This window comes from Sander lucioperca, chromosome 12 (assembly GCF_008315115.2).
Source record: "Sander lucioperca isolate FBNREF2018 chromosome 12, SLUC_FBN_1.2, whole genome shotgun sequence".
NCBI classification, from domain to species: Eukaryota; Metazoa; Chordata; class Actinopteri; order Perciformes; family Percidae; genus Sander; species Sander lucioperca.
The window spans coordinates 33,232,296-33,249,260 of record NC_050184.1 but is presented as its reverse complement, the minus strand read 5'-3'; the positions used below and the strand labels follow the sequence as shown (position 1 = coordinate 33,249,260).

The 16,965-nt window shown below is 42.5% G+C and overlaps 1 protein-coding gene across 1 annotated transcript in view; it reads right to left on the bottom strand.

The window, feature by feature from the left end:
• Positions 1-16,965, bottom strand: part of si:dkey-261h17.1 — a 44,047-nt gene that overhangs the window by 21,765 nt on the left and 5,317 nt on the right. Inside the window, exon 2 of the mRNA XM_031290480.2 lies at positions 5,090-5,204. Within this exon, the coding sequence (XP_031146340.1) occupies positions 5,090-5,171 (82 nt within the window). The 5' untranslated portion in view covers positions 5,172-5,204. The remainder of the gene's footprint in view (positions 1-5,089; positions 5,205-16,965) is intronic.

Genomic DNA, 16,965 nt, shown 5'->3' with positions numbered 1-16,965 from the left:
TTGTACACGTCCGTGCAGAAAGATATGGATGCTGATTTCTACTCTCTGGAAAGCGTGTGCTGTCCTCTTTTTAAAGTTTGGATCCGGACATGTTTTCTTACATTTAAAAAATTCTGCAGTATGCAGTGGTGGAAGAAGTATTCAGATCCTTTACTTAAGTAAAAATACTAATACAACACTGTAAAAATAATGTTCTGTCAATTAACTAAGTGTTTAATGGTCTAATCATTTCAGCTAGACTTGTAGGCCGTTATACTGTGGGGTCATTAATTTATAATGAAACATGGTATTTTATATGCTTTGTGTACTAGTAACTAAAGCTGTCAGATTAATGTAGTGGAGTAAAAAGTACAATGTTTCTCTCTGAAATGTATTGGAGTAGAAGTAGAAAGTGGCATGAAAAGAAAAGACTCAAGTAAAGTACCTCAAACTTGTACTTAAGTACTGTACTTGAGTAAATGCACTTAGTTACATTCCACCACTGGCAGTATCTGAGTTTTTGTGTATCTCTCTTCCATTGAAGGCCACTTAAATGCGTGTCATACAAAGGATTTCCACTTAGCATTGATGGCTTCGCGCATATTCACACAAGAACACATGAATGCCAAATTTGGAATCTCCCAACCACGAGTGAATATCTTGGTTTCAAATAGCAATTGTCACAGCTCATTCAGCGCTGCCTGAGGCCCTGACTTAGCAACAGAAGCATCATTCTAGACGCTAAGCTGAAATAAGAAAGACGCAATGTTTTCCCCTTTCTCCACAGTAGACTTGAAGTTTGAGCTTTTCCCCCAAAATCTTGGAGAGAGCGTCAGCTTATAACATACTCCATGAGGCGTTGAATGACATCATCCAACATTGCAGTCCATGCCCATTTTGGTGCTACATATTTGCACGCCTGCATAACTACTGAATGACAGCCATGGGAAGTGGGAGCAGAAACTAAACCTGTTTGTCGGAGAAGCGAGGTGATTGGCCTGTTGATACATGACACGGATGTTTGCTCTGATTAGCAAAGTTAAACACATTCACTTATCAAGTGCATCAAAGGCTCTCATCCTGTCTCTCTTGCATCCCGCCCTCCATCCACTCATCCTTTTACTCCTGTGTGCCTGAATCAGTGTTTCTAGACTACAAATCCAAACTAAGATGGTTTTCCGGCTGCAAATGTTATTAACTGAGTCTTAGATAAGCACAATTAATTGCACTTTTCAGCTGCAGCCTTCAGTACACCAGTCCAACATATATTCTGCCAAAGCTAATATTGTGATGGCACATTGTCTTTGACTCAGCCTGAGGCTTAAAAATTTACTTTTCTGATTCCATAAAACATGTTGCTGGATGAGTGGTAAGTCCAAGGCCTATGCAAAGTGAGTTTGCTGGTTTCTAAATTAGAGTTTAGATTCTCTGCCCGAGCCGATATGTTCCGCCACTATCCTCTGTCCGGGCCCTTCATCAAGCATTTGTGTTTTTTAATCATTACCTTATTAGTGTAATTGGGTGAGGAGAAAGCTATGCCTCTCCAACTTCTCCCGTAGCTCTGGGTATATGTCCTGCACTGACTTGAGTGTAGAGTTTAGATTCTCGGCCTGAGCCCAAGCCCGACCCGAGCCCGACCTGAGCCCGACACGACACGTTATTTTCCGCCACTATCCTCAGGCCGGGCCCGGGCCAGACCCTTGATCAAGCAATTTTTTTTTTTTTTTTATCCATTACCTATTTGGCCTAATTGGGTGGGGAGAAAGCTATGCCATAATCAGAAATATTATAAAATATATATATATATATAAGCTATATAAAAGTAACAAATGTGTACAAAATTTAGGCTGCAGTTACAAAATGCAGCACTTTACGGGCGGAGTCTCCTCCTCTCGCACGCATCACACCGGGCATGCTGGGCTGTATTATGTATCTTAAGTGCAACATGGAGCTTGAAGATGTAAAGAAAAAAAGAAAAACAGGAGAATTACTTTTGAGCAAGTGTGGAGGAAAGTCGGAGGTATGGAAGCAGTTTAAACAAGTCGTGGGCAGTGATAACAATATGTTGTTCATCATTGTTTCTTTTTTTTACGTTTCTTCATTCAGATCCATTTGCGATCCGTTCCGTTCTGAATAAACAAACAGCGCAGTTGACATGCTTCGTCCTTGTTGCGTTATCCTAAACAGATTTCTGCAGTTCAAACAACACGGAATTGTAGTTGAGAACGTCAGTTATAACGGCCCACGTATTAAAAAAGTGTCGGGGTTAAATCGGGCTCGGGCTCATAATTACAGTTAATGTGTCGGGCCGGGCCGGTCTCGGACGCAACGTGCTTGGGCTCGGGTAGGTTCGGGATTGATTTTTTAGGCCGATCTAAGCTCTACTTGAGTGTGAGGTAAACTGTGCTACATCGTGTCTCCCCCATCTGTAGCACTGTCTTCGATAATTGCGCAACCAGGCCAGATTGTTTCAGATATGCTTTAGTAGCAGATATGGTCTCTCCTATATCCGGCACGTTGTCGGCCAGTGCGTCGGCATGCAGACCGTGCCGAAGGACAGTATTAATTAGGTGATCGAGACAAGAAAGTCTCCTATATGATTCCAGGGCTTTGATTATGTTGCTGCCTTGATCTGTTACCCACAGGTAAAAGGAATTGTAGTTGAGAACGTCTTGAAAATTGTCGGGTTTAAATCGGGCTCGGGCTCATATTTACAGTAAATGTGTCGGGCCGGGCCGGGCTCGGACAAAACGTGCACGGGCTCGGGTAGGGTCGGGCTTGATTTTTTTGGGCCCGATCTAAGCTTTATTCTAAATACGAGACAGAAAGATAAGTTAATGGTCAGCCTCTTCTCCGGCTACATTTGCACTGCTGCGTTTTGGTTTAAAAATGAATATCTTTTCTTATGTTTACGCCGGAGTTTTAGAGCCTCTAAACCTTCTGTTCTGTACTACAAAGCATGCAAACAAGGAAGCAAGCAAGACAGGCCGAGGATCAGCTGCCACACCCATTCGCTCCTTCTGTGGCTAATGACATCATTGCAACTGAATCGGATGTGGCATCGATTTAACCTCCCGACACACAACGATTCCCCACTGAGAACAAGACACGACAAGAGTTGTGCAGTGGAACGCCTCCGCATATCTCAGTATATACTTAACAAAGAGTCCTTTTCATGTAGATTTAAGAAGCGAGAAACATTAAAATGTCTTTGAATGAATAACGACATCATCGGGGGCTAGACCTCTGACCCATATATACGGCTGCAGCCACGCGGTCCTACATTGTGAAAAAGAGCTAATGAGGAGACAGATCAGTCTCTTGTGACTCGGCTGGCTGTTTAAAATGTCATCAAAACAAAACAGAAATAGCCACAAACATGATCGACACAGAACGGTAGAACTGGAGGGATGTAGATCATAGTTAAAATAGTTTGTAAAAGTGATAAACCATTGCATGTTTTTAAGCGTGAGGTTTTCCGTATCTGTTTTTTTGGAGCCATATGGGGCCATGCCTCTGAAAATTCGCACCAAAATGCCAGTTGGACACAAGTGTCCACAATGTAGCAGGTCCATGTGATCAGAGGACTGCTGTTGGATGTGGTGAAGAATAGGAGGATGGGTCAGCAGACTTGAGACAACACCCTGGTGATATTGTTAAAAGTAGAAGTCAGAAGCTGTCTGCTAAAACCTAAAACAGAAGCAAGACATTTGTGCCATCCGTTCATGTAAGATCCTATTACTATTCCTATTTTCTTAACAGTTAATCACCATCACTAAAAACACTAAAACAACATCCTAATTATAGAGATAATAAGATAGCAGAATGTCTGTTTTCCAATCAACAGTAACAAACAAAAAATACATGCTTGGTTGTAAGTTGTGTCTAAATCGTCGACGCTGTTTGATTTCTTGGTGGGGTGTGCCCAGAGTAATTAGATTTCCATGTAAATCTAATTACCATCTGTTAAGCTGCTGATGCAGACAGTATGCGGTGTGCCTTTTTTTTTTTACTATGCAAACTACAAACATGTTCCGCCATCATATGATCTTCTTATCATGTTATCATATCATCTTTTCCCTTTTAAAGTAAACCCTTTAGTTATTGTCATCAGTCTGGAATATTCCTCCAAGTCCACTCAAGGTCCCCCCCAAATGTTCCCCGCCCCTGTGGCCATAGATGGAGCCTAATGGCTCTGCAGAAGTCGTTACTTTGGGCTGAACCAGAACTAGTCCTGCTTTACAACCGGCGAGGCAGCAGCACCATCCAAGCCATACATCACCCTGCAATTAGCATCGGCCCTGAGACTGATTTGGAGTGGACTGCCCAGTGAGTCCACACGTTCTCACGCATGCGCACGCACACACGCACACACGCACACACACACACAAAAAGACAGACAGACAGACAGACAGAGAGACAGACAGACAGACACACACACATGTCACACATGACACACAGTACTGTTTGCAGATCTGCAGGGAACACAGTTAAGGGAACTATTTTTGCTCTCTGTTGAATCCATGTTAAATGTGGTCACGTTGTAATATGTTGCATGCATGCAGCTCCCACACACACTCACTTATAAATTAAATATCTTTAGAACTCCCTGAAATCACAGTCAGGCATATATGCAACAGAAAAATACCCGTATCTGGTCTGATGCTGTGTTTGTGTGCTTGTTTTGTCTAATCATTTTACACACATTCAAACACATGGTTAGCTCCACCCAGATGCACTGCAGGATGTAAAGCGTGATTATTCTCAACTGCAACTTTCCACTACTGAGCAGACCCTTTGTGTCTGCAGCCACCCCACTGCTAACCATGCCTCTCTGCATCTGTGTGCAACCTCATGGTAGAACACATCAAAGCAAACCCCCACAACAAGTGTGTAGAAAGCCACTGTTGATGTACACATACTGCACGACGTGAAAGGCAATTTTTGCCCACTATAATGTTAGAGACTCTTACAGACAAAAACAAAAGAAGGGCAAAAAGTTTGACCTCACACATAACATAAGACTCTGTGTACTGTAGATAGAAGAGAGGGAACATTGGAGTGAACCAAAGCTGCAAAATAAGATACTTTAATCAATAAGAGTACTCACTGCTGAGCAACAGAGCGCAGAGCACCAGAAGTCCAGCCATCCTTCTCCAGAGCCCATTCATCCTCCACATGGACGCAGCCATCCTCTCTGGTCAGACTCAGCGCAGTTGGTGGGACTGTGTGAGAGTAAAAAAAAGTGCAGTGGGTGATAATGAGTGAGTGTGTGAGGGCCGGTGGAGTCGGGAGTTTCCTGTGAGGTCTAAGTGAGCAGGACAGTCAAGCAGGATAAAGCCTGGCTTGTGTTCTGTTGCTCTTTATACGGCCCCACTCCTTTGGCCTCTCTCTCTCTCTTTCTGCTCTTTCCACACCCCTTTTCTAACTGCCTGCTGTTAACCCGTTTCCCCCAATGCAACCGCCCCTGCCTCCTCCCTTGTCCCTGTGTGTGTGTGTGTGTGTGTGTGTGTGTGTGTGTGTGTGTGTGTGTGTATACAGCAAGCACCAGAACGAGATGGTATAGTGGGTGACATCCTGTTGAGCTTTATCTTTATTGCTGTTTTGTTTCCTGGTGAAAATGTTAGGAACTCAAGTTTGCACAGTTTGTGCGCCAGCGGTGTAACCGTTTCTGCAATGTTGGGCGCTGTGGTTGCACTTCAGGAGAGTTTCAGGTGCTGCTTTAGTAGATAAGTTCCAAGTGCAAGCCATTTCCAGTGGTCTGTATGGGATGAGATATGTCTCATTAAGTTTGTGTAAACAAATTTGCAATCTGTGTGCAAATGTGCAATCTGTAAATATAAAACACATTTCACAAATACAAAAATAAGGTTTGTAAACTCACAAAAATGATTTGCAAATATCAAGCGGATCTGCAAATACAGTCAGTGGTGGGAGTAGTAGTATGCAGATCCTTTACTTAAGTAAAAGTACTAATACCACACTGTAGAAATACTCTGTTACGAGTAAAAGTCCTGCTTTGAAAATGTTAGCGAAGTAAAAGTATGTAAGTATCATCAGGAAAATGTACTTAAAATATTAAAAGTAAAAGTACTTACCATCATATTTTATAAAATACATGTGTTTTGTGTGCAAAATCCAATCCACAATCCTAATTTGTAAAGTAACTAAAGCTGTCAGATGAATGTAGTGAAGTAAAAAGCACAATATTTCTCTCTAAAATGTACTTTGTTACATTCCACCACTGCACACATCTACAAATAAATGAAAAGCATTTGTGAACATCTTCCTAACATTTGCAACTTTCAAATGGATACTTGTGAATCCAGTTGTTATCCGTGAATGGAAAAGGCATTTGTGGAGCTCAGTTCTACCCGTGTGGATCTGCAGTTTACATACACAGAGTTCTGAGACAAATGTTCTAAAAAAAAAAATAAAAAATACACCAGCTCAATTTATGGATTAAGCGCTGCTATGTGAGCACACATTTGAAATATCTACAACACAACAGGCTTCGGCTTGACTTGAGACAGGATTTGTAGAAAGGCGTTAAAGAAGCTGAGTGGTTTTTTTGAAGATGCTCCTGGTAAACAGGAAGCTCTTATCCTGCAGCCTCCATGTTGTGTACATAGTTGAGAGGCCTGTAAAAGCACATGGCGTCACACAAAACGCTTGGCCCCGCTTTTTGTGCGTCCCTGGACAGATGACTAACAGCCTACAGTGAGTCATCCATTGAACCGCAGAAGTACACATGCGCGCTTCCATGTACCGTGCACACGTGCTTTTTAAAAACGCCGTTAACACAAGCGCACCGACATCACAGACAAAACACACGTGCTATTTCCTAATTACACCACATCAGCAGAAAGCGACAAACTGTTGCACCGCGGTGCGGCGTGTTGTGGGAGTGTGATGCTGGGTGTTCACCATTCATGTTCACACAGAGATGTGCTGTTCTACATGCATAGAGAATCCAGGCAGGCCACATCTGGAAGCACTGCAATCCCACCGCGGGTTTTTGAGGACTGCCTGGAGACGTGGTTTTCAAACAATGCAGCCATATGGGTCTGGCTTGAGCCAAGAACAGGCTGGTGTCTGGGAACGGGCGCTCCTGCTGGTCACCCTGTATGTTTCAGACCAGATACTTGTTAAAGTTTGTTAAGGGGGCCTTGAAATCCCATTCACAATTAATACAACTGAAGCTATGATTTACAAAGTGGGGACATTTCTGTAAAAACTGTGTTTTAAATATGTTTGCATTTATATATTTGCAATATTAAAAACATTTAAGTCCAAAACTTTAAGATGTTTTGAACATACCTCACTGTGAAAATCTAAATTTACTTTTTTCAGTGATTTAAGTGTGCTTTTTCGGGGGGGGGGGGCAGCTCAGCAGCAACAACTTAAACCAGAATGGGCAGGAACAAATTGTGTTACGTGACAGTCAGAAAAGTACTCATTGAATTAATTAAAAAAAACATCCCTATGCTGATCTTTAGATCTCAAAAGAAGTTAAAGCAAACAATAGGGGCGCACGATTCAGAAAATGTCACAATTCGATATTGATTTTCAGGCTCAAGATTCGATTCAAAATCGATTTTCGATTCAAAAACGATTCTCGATTAAAAAAACGATTCACAGCATGTAAATGTAGTTACTTTTCCCATGTGATTGCAGTAGACATACAATAAAAAAAAAAAAATTGAATCGATTTTTGAATCGGTAGAGCTTGAATCGCGATTCGAATATGAATCAATTTTTTTGCACACCCCTAGCAAACAAACACAGTTAGTATAATAGTTAAACTGCTTATCTCTAGTAATATTTTCTCATATCATCATACACGTACAGTATATACAATGGAAAACATCAATAGGCCAGTAAACTGGACAGAGTAATATCAATATGTGGATATATTCACCATGTTTTCACATCTATTAAGATTATTAAGAGATTATCTTTGCACAGTACAGTCAACTGTCGGTTGTACGGTACAGTCATATATATATATATATATATATATATATATATATATATATATATATATATATATTTATATATACATATATATCTTTCTTTCTCCCTTCCTTCCCTTTAGTCCTTTATCTCTTTCTCCCTTTCTCCCTTTCTCCCTTCCTTCCTTGGTTTAAATGCACAAAGAATCTCTGTGCAGTAAGGGAGGGGAGGGGGCGGGGGGGGGTTTGGGGGGGGTGGGTGGGGCATTGCCAGGACATCACAAGGATTGGCACATGGTAGCAGAGAATCTGACCCTCAGGGACCCATTTCCATTTGGTTCTTTTTAGGAGGTTTTGGCATTTTGTGAGTCTTTAAGCCAGCTGGATGGAGCCATCATAGGAGCATGACAAGACATGTGACCGTACAGGCTGACAGGCATAAATACGGGGGAGGGGGTTGGATATTGGTTACATTAAAAGTTCATGTTTTGGAAGAGATCCGGTGGCTAAGTTGCTGTTCCCAATAAGAGTCCAGGTGGTGGCCTTATTTTCCCTTATCTGTCCCTCTGCCCAGCACGTTATACTTCTCTCTCCAACATTGCTGCCAGATTAATCAATCTCCCCACACCCACACTCTCAGATCTCAATTTTAAGGCCATCACATGCACGCATCACAACCACAAAAGCACAGGACAACACACGCACACCCACTCAACAGCCCTTTCACCATTCTGCCCTCTGGACGCAGGTACAGGACCCTGAGGTGCTAGAGAGCTCGCTATGGCAAAAGCCTGGTGCCTGCAGCCATAGCAGCCCTAAACAAGAGACCGAGATCAATCACTGCCACTTTGTCTGTGTTATCGGTCTGTGTTATTTCTCTGCATGTCATTCTGTTATGTTTGTACTTTTGTTTCTCTGTAAGCGTGCTGTGTACATAACGTACGGTGTTTGTGACAAATTATTTCCCCTTGGGGACAATAAAGTCTAAAAAGAAAGTACTGTGGCATGTGTCACAATATCCCATGCTGAATACTAAGACATTGTCTTTCCTGAAGACAGCACTAAAACCTGAAAATAATTGAATGGAGTTTTTTGTGAACCTGCCTTTTATGAATTAACAGTCATTCTGCTTTTTACTTAACACCTGCTTGCAACCGTTTTGTTTATGGTGTTAATTCATCCATTGTTTTTAACTGGTAATTATGAAGAAGCTGATGAGAACACCATGCCGTTTAAAGAGCTCAATGTGCCACAATACTTAAATCAATTTGTTAAATAAAACAAACATTCCTGGAAGTTGAGAGGCTTTCCTGCTTTCCTTTTCATCAGTGGGCTTGGAGAGTGAATGCAGAGTGACTCTGTTTGGAAAGACTTCCCAGGCACGGATATCAGTAATGATTTGACCAGTGGAGAGGAGAAAACAATGAAAAATCCACCCTCTCTGTGTAATGACACTGCCGGTGCTTCTCCATTCAGTCTGATGGGCTCCTCTCCTCTCCCCTCATCATCCTGCTGACCTACCCATCTATCGCCACTCCCACATCTAAATTTCTCTTCTGTTTCCTGCCATTCCTGTGCGTGATGTTTCCTAAAAGCCAGGAATCCCGCTGCCTTGCGAGTTCAGAAGTGTGAAGACAGACCCGGCGATAAACGGGACAGACAGGAACAAGTGTTTCTGCACCATAATGGCGGGGCAGCGCCAGAGTCCAGTTTCTCACCAAGAGAGCCGGGTGGAAAGAGCGATACAGGAAGACAAAAATGGAGGTAACAACATACAACTGTTAGACCTCTGCAGAATACTCTGGAGCAGGTGCCACCATTGGCACGCGGTAGCTCAACCAATGGCACACTAGCAATAAATAATATTAAATAATAATAATAATAACAAAAAGAGTTTTTTGGAAATGTTGTAATTTGCATGCCAAATGAACACTTTCACAGACATTAGCAAGAGCACAGCCTATTTTTTTTACGGTAGTTCGATCTACTTTTTCATCCTCTGCATTCCCGAAAAACCCGCCTTAAGCTTGATTTATGCTTCTGTGCAGGCTCCACGCAGAGATTTCGCCGTAGCCTACATAAGTGGCCTGAAGTTTATACTTGTGCGTTGGTGTGCGTGTCGATCTCTTTAAGAGAATAGCGGGGCCGGCATGTGTGTGTGGGGAGTGTGTGGTAGAGCGAGTGAGAGAGTGCCAACTCTAGAGGCATAGTGGGAGAAACAAAGTGTCTCCCCCCTGTGCTTTCTGACCATGGTCAAAAAACCGGAGTAGGAAAAGTTAACCCTGTCCTTGATTTCATGTTGGACAACCAGGAAATGAGTCGGGGGAAATGCAACTCTTCCAAGCCGCGGCCGAGTGACGTGCGTCACCGCGACGTGCGTCACCGCGACATGTAGTTACATTTTTCGATAGATGCACATCAGGCTACGACGGCGTAGGGTCTGTGTCCCCATGTACCTACGTACGTATGTAGCCACGACGTCGATTTAACGCAGAAGCATATATCGGCCTTTACTCTGCCTCTGATTGGCTTGTATATTTGTTGACTTCTTCAAAGAATGCGACGTGAACACTGCCTGAGCGAGCTCGGTGGATGATGGCTGGCGTAATGCTGATATGGCACACTGATTTACAAGAACATTTTAAAATGGCACGTATAACTTATATTCCAAAGGTTGCGTACCCCTGCTCTGGAGAGCTAATCTTTGTAGAGCATACCCCTCAGTCTCATGTCTGGGGTAGCACAAATGTGTGAACAATGAAGATATATCGTTGTCAAGAGGAAATCTAATGGTGCTGGGATCAACTAGAGCATTTCAGCCAATTCATTTGACCCCACTTCACCAAAAAAAAAAAAGAAGAGCGAAACCTGAAGCCACAAAGACAGCTTGATGACGTCACCATAACATTATCTCGACAAGTCCTATTGAGAAAAACAGACTGCCAGGGAGAGACAGAAGCAAACAGTTAATATAACAGAGGCCTCAACCGCTTTTGTTATTACATCATGTTCTGGGAAACCCAAAGAATGTTGCTGTGTAAACACAATTCACACACACAATGCTGTTGAATATGCCCCGCAGAAACAATAAATCAAATATTTGATACACAGTCTCGCTAATCTTGTGTAGAGCTGGAGAAACATCCCCTCTCTTATTCGTTTAGTTTCGATATGCATGACCTGATCGCTTTATTGATTTAGAGGTCTGCGTTGTTGTACTTTTCCAAAAAACAGAGCCCAATGGCCAAAAATCCTCCCTTTCCTTCTCCTCCCACCTTTAACTCTCCTCCGTTCTCTCCGTTGCCTTGATCCCATACAGATGTTCTTTTTTAGCACTCGCCTCTGGAGGGAAACTACTCCTATTGTTCATAAAAATCAATCCCATTGTGCTGGCCGAGCCAGCCCAACGCACAAAGCACGCACGTACAGTTTCATGAGCAGACGATCGTGCATGCATACTTAGCCCTTGGACTCGTATGATCAGATACATAACACAGCACGGAAAGTTAGTCAACAAATTGCAACAGTGGCAACAGTTTTTTGGAAAATCCCAGCTCAGTCAGAAGAGAGCATGTTAATAACAAAACGCAATATCCTCTCAATATACCCCCTCTCTCTGTCTCTCTCTCTCTCTCTCTCTCTCTCTCTGTCCCTCTCTCTCTCTCTGTGTCTGTCTCTCCACAACCTCCTTTTGAGTCTCCTCTTTGTCCCCAGCTTCCTCATGTCCTTTCCCTTGCGTTTTTGAAAAAGGCAAACTCTACAGGCCTGTAACTAGACCTAATTGGCTCTGATTGGGTGGCTGGGTAGACATCTTGAAGTGATTTATGCTCAAGGTTGAGAGGGTTGTGAAAGTTGGGAGTGCTTTGGGGTCTCAGAGATTTTCAATCATAACCTCAGGAGCTTTAAATCCCCGATCCGGATTTTCTTTGGAGTGTGTCTATTGAGGGTCTGTGCATATTGATGCGGAAGAAAGCACTTGCAGAGATTGAGAGCAAACCATCAAGTACTTCAAAAGGCACTTCACAACTCGTATTTCACCGCCTCATATTTTGGATTTTGTAATTACAGCTTTAGCAATTATATTGAGCAATCATTTATTTGTCCTTAATGTCCAAGTTATGTAACTATACTGATTGTTATTTGCCACAAAAAGCGAAGAGGGAGAAGTACAAGGACAAGAAATGAAAGAACGTTACCATATCATTTTCATTAGCGCTATTCATGCTTTTTGAAAAAACAGTCCCTGTTTTGATGCCAAATTAATATCTTGATTTTGAAATGGATAACTTTCTTTCATCCATCACAACTAAGAGGGACCACAGAAAATGAAACCCTGCTGTTTGCACAACAGCAGAAGCGAGCACCCCACCATGCTATTGGCATCTTGTAAGTACATAATAAACTGTGTGTGTTCTGGCGGCACATGGCCAGATAAGGTCTGTGGGATTAATTCATTAGAGTGCTGGCTGCCCAGATGGCTCTCATTACATGTATCTGTTCGATTCATCTCTGAAGTACTTTCACATCAGTCAAACTGTCTGCAGTTAACAGTGGTCTTTCAGTGAAGGAAGAACTTGGTAATTCTAGCCAGTTGTATTGACCGATATTATGGTCTCTAGGGGCCCCATTAAAATCTACACAAAGTTTAAATACAGCTTTGCTGAAACAGATGTTTATAATTTTTATTATTCATCTTTTTCACCACAATACGGACTATTCTTATTTTTTAAATCACTCCGACTTGACTGTTGAATGCAGCTGTTTACACAAAATAAACATGTTGCAAGCTCCTAATTTAACTTTCTGTTTTTTTGAGTGGTGTGCTTCATTTTACAAGGAAATATGACCCCCCAAAGCTATTTCAGCAGCAAACCTTGAGATGGCACTACAGGACCAGGCTTTTAAAAGCATCTCATGCCGGTCACAGACAGAAGAGAGATTTCTGAATGACTCAACTCTGCACTCTTGTGGCAACAGTATAAAAATAAAGATGTCCTCTTATGTTAAATCTCCCCCAAATCTTGCCATAGAAAACATATGGAGATGGATAACGCCAAGCCTGTCAGCATGTCATACATTGGAAAGTATGACAACATGTCCAATGCATGCCTAAAAGATAAGGAAAATCACCCATATTGTGCGGGACCTCGAAGAAAGCTGAACTAAACCAATAGGTAAAGGAAGAGGGCAAATAAAAGAACAATCTCCTTCAGCACGCATCCAAGATCAGATCAGATCGCCTCCAGACTTTACAATTCAGACCGCTTGATTCAATAACCCAACATAAAACATCTGAAGTGTTTTTTGGGATATGGCGAGTGGATGAGGTGGTGTGTGTGTGTGTGTGTGTGTGTGTGTGTGTGTGTGTGTGTGTGTGTGTGTGTGTGTGTGTTTGTGTGTGTGTGTGTGTGTGTGTGTTTTGAAGCAAGGAGCTATACACCTCACCCCAGTCATTCTCTGAAGTGTTGCTCTGGGCTCGCCGGGAGAGGCTGACGTCCTCCACATCAAATATTCATTTCAGAGAAACTCCTAAGCCTTAAATAATTCTCAAAGAAGTGTGCCGAAAGCGAGCCCTTGCAATCCTAGGCACGTTTCTATCTGGACAATGGATTCAAGGGAGCACGAGGAGGGAGACAGAAAGAAGGGGGGGGGGCGGCAGAGAGAGAGAGAGAGAGAAGGGGGGGGGAATTGGATCTATTGTGTGGGCCCATGACAGATTGGGTTGCTTTAAGACGTATCGAGTGAATATACAGTGCGCAACATGTTTAATGACAACAGGTTATGTTAAAGGACATTAAAAGTAGGGTAACATTTTTTAACATGTTGCTTCCGAATGCCAAATAAAGATCATGGAAGTAGAGCTGGGCAATATGGAGGAAATCAAATATCACAATATTTTTCACCAAATACATAGATATTGCGGCGATATTGTAGGGTTGACTATCTGTGCTTTCACAAAATATACAATGAGACTGTTGATAAATAATCATCAGTAATGTAAGGTGTCCTTGAGTGCTATGAAAGGCACCCACAAATAAAATGTATTATTATGTGGATATAACGACTAAGTCATGGTAACGGCAAATAATAGAACAGCTAGAACAGTCTGGTAAGTAAAGAAAATGACATCACTTTACTGTAATGCAGCCTTTAAAACCAGGAAAAGACAACACTTGTGTCATATTACAGTATCCAAAATTTAAGACAGTATCGAGTCTCATATATCGATGTCGATATAATATCGATATATCGCCCGGCCCTGCATGGAAGCTTATGTTTTAATATCCTGATTGATCACCTTTTGGACATTTTAACTACCATGAAGGGCTTAGGATAATGCACTCTGAAATATCTGATGGATATCATCTATTGATTTAGTGGACTAAGTCTTAATTTCAAGGTTTTTGAAAACCTACTTTCATTCTAACCGAACACTGAACAGGCCAGGCTCAAGCCTGTCAGTCTGTGTGATAACAACCATCAGCCGATCTCATCTGATCTGACCCTGCTCTCAGCCAGGACTTTATTCCAACAACAATTACACCATACCGGATGGATGATCTCGCACTCATTGCCCCCTCCGTATCGGAGACCCTGACTGAACAAATCTGTCCCCCCTTTGGTGAGTGTGTGGCAGGTGGCGCGTCGACTTGGCCCCCCGGCCCAGTCTTTCGGCCCTGGCGCGCTGATAAGAGCTCAGCGTGGAAAATCAGACAGCGGCGCTCTGGCCTTTCAGAAGCGAGCGGGAGAAAATGAGCCATGAAGGAAATCGGAGGTGATTATCTTTATTATCAGCCAGGGGAGTAGCTGTGGAAACGGCGACCTGTGTGTGTGTGTGGGGGGGGGATGCACAAGCTGTTCCAGCAGCATGCTGATTGGCCCATACAAGCACCAATGGTAATTAACATCTGCATATGCAAACGAGTGCTCCAGCTAGGGAAATTTGGCAGGCGTTTCTCACCTGCACCCTGTGCCTGAGAGCAGCAGGGTGGTTGAGTTTGTGTCACTGTGTGTATGTCTAAGTGTGTGTGGGTACACAGGGGTGCAGACACACGTACACAAAATCAAATTATGCGTGTTCTGTGACTTTATATTCATAGCACAAGCCTGTTCCAGGGTGCACTTGTGTATTTGAATGTCTCTGTGCATTTGCATAGCTGAAAAATACTTACGCCTGCACTTTTTGGAAGCACAGTTGGTATGGGTGGACCGGGGGCACTGGGTCGAATGGACGCCATCCTCCCACCTCTTTGTTTTTGCTGTGCAGTGCTAAAAGAGATGAGGCCACCCAACAGGAGGCTGTCAGTGGGCCTGCTGGGGGAGCCTCATTACCATTTCAGGGAGCAGGGACAAATCGCGTCCAAAGAAAGACACTGATCGCCAGCCTCGCCTGCTGATAGGGACAGTCACAGCGCTCAGAAAACTGGAAGAACTTGTTGTCAGAAAGTGGCAGAGACGGCACTTTCTATATTTTTATGTTGTATATGTACGCATGAGTGAAGCAGTTTAATAGCTTGGCTGTTTCCCTTTTCATTCAAACATGCATGTTTGCATGATTCCCAGGTCTCATTTATGCACCTGTTTTTTCATGCGTGTGCTGTTTTCGAACATCATACTCCGAGCCTGTAAGTGCAACTTGCGACCTGTGCCTGTGTGTGTGTGTGTGTGTGTGTGTGTGTGTGAGGCTAACACATACTGCCGAATGAGTCTCTGACCTGTGAATTATGCAGAGCGCCCACTTACGTGGCCCGGCGTGTGTTGTGCTGTGGAGTTCTAATGAGAGAGAGGCTAGCGGGCGGCAGGTGAGACGGGCTGCAGAGCACACCGGGAATGACAGCTCCAACAGCGGGAAGCCAGGCTATAAATAGAGCCTGTGCTGAGAGTTTATGACACCTGGATTCACATTCGTTAGCAATTTCCCTCCGACCAACTTCCACTACCACCCACATCACTCTCTTGTGTTCTGTTCAGCCTCAGTGCTGCTTTTTGTGCTTTCTCACTTTCAAAAGTTATTTATTTCTTTCTTTACTTACTTGAAGCTGTGGTAAGCACTTTATTTTTGGCATTGTTGGGCAAAACATGTCATATTGGCTGCTCTGTGCATACATTGCCAGCACTGTTGATAATGATTTAATGTGTATTAATATGCAGCTGAAAAAAGCCCCCCACAAATTCACTATTTACTCCTGTTTGTGTAACGCTTGTATGGAAGTAAATCTGTTTCATCGGATTTTGAAATTAAAAAGCCATTGAATTTCTAGCACTGAATATTTATGCATTGAAATTGTGTATCTGAATTGTTTTTTACTCTTCAAATCAACTAATTCTCACCTTTATTTTTCTAAGTTCATACATTCAGAATCAAAAATTCAACCTAAAAAAAAAATCAATATAACAAATTCAGATGTAAAATACAATGTTTAAAATTCAACTAATACATTTTCAACTTCCTAAATTCAAATTTTACTTCAAAATGCGATTAAACAGATTTACTTTCATACGCTTGCTAGTGCCCACTATTTAGGCTTTAAAAGAAATCATAGAATATTTACTGTATTTATGACCCGTTTTCACAGATTTACAATGGGGAAATATGAGCGCAGATAAAACTTTTGACGCATGAAAGAACACACACTTTTGATAGCCCCAGTGATGGTGAACGTAAACTCCCATGCTATAAACAACTGCACCAAAACATAGACATATAAAAAAAAATAAAAAAAAATGAATAAATCATCAGAGCCAGCCGCTCCATAATAATATAATATTCTGAATTAGCCAAACTTACAGTACCTACACTCCCTCCTGCAGCATTGGTCTCCATCTCTGTTGCTTCAGGTAATCCACATTCATACCCACAGCAGGCTTGTTCTGTGTTGGTTAGTTCTATAGATTTCTTATCCATGTCTATCTCTTCATCCTCCTCTTGCTCGTTTTGTTCTTCCTCTTCCTCATATTCCTCACTGTCCTGTCTTTCTCCCTGGTGTGCTGGCTCAGATGTGTCGCTAACATGCTAGCAGTATTAGCGCTA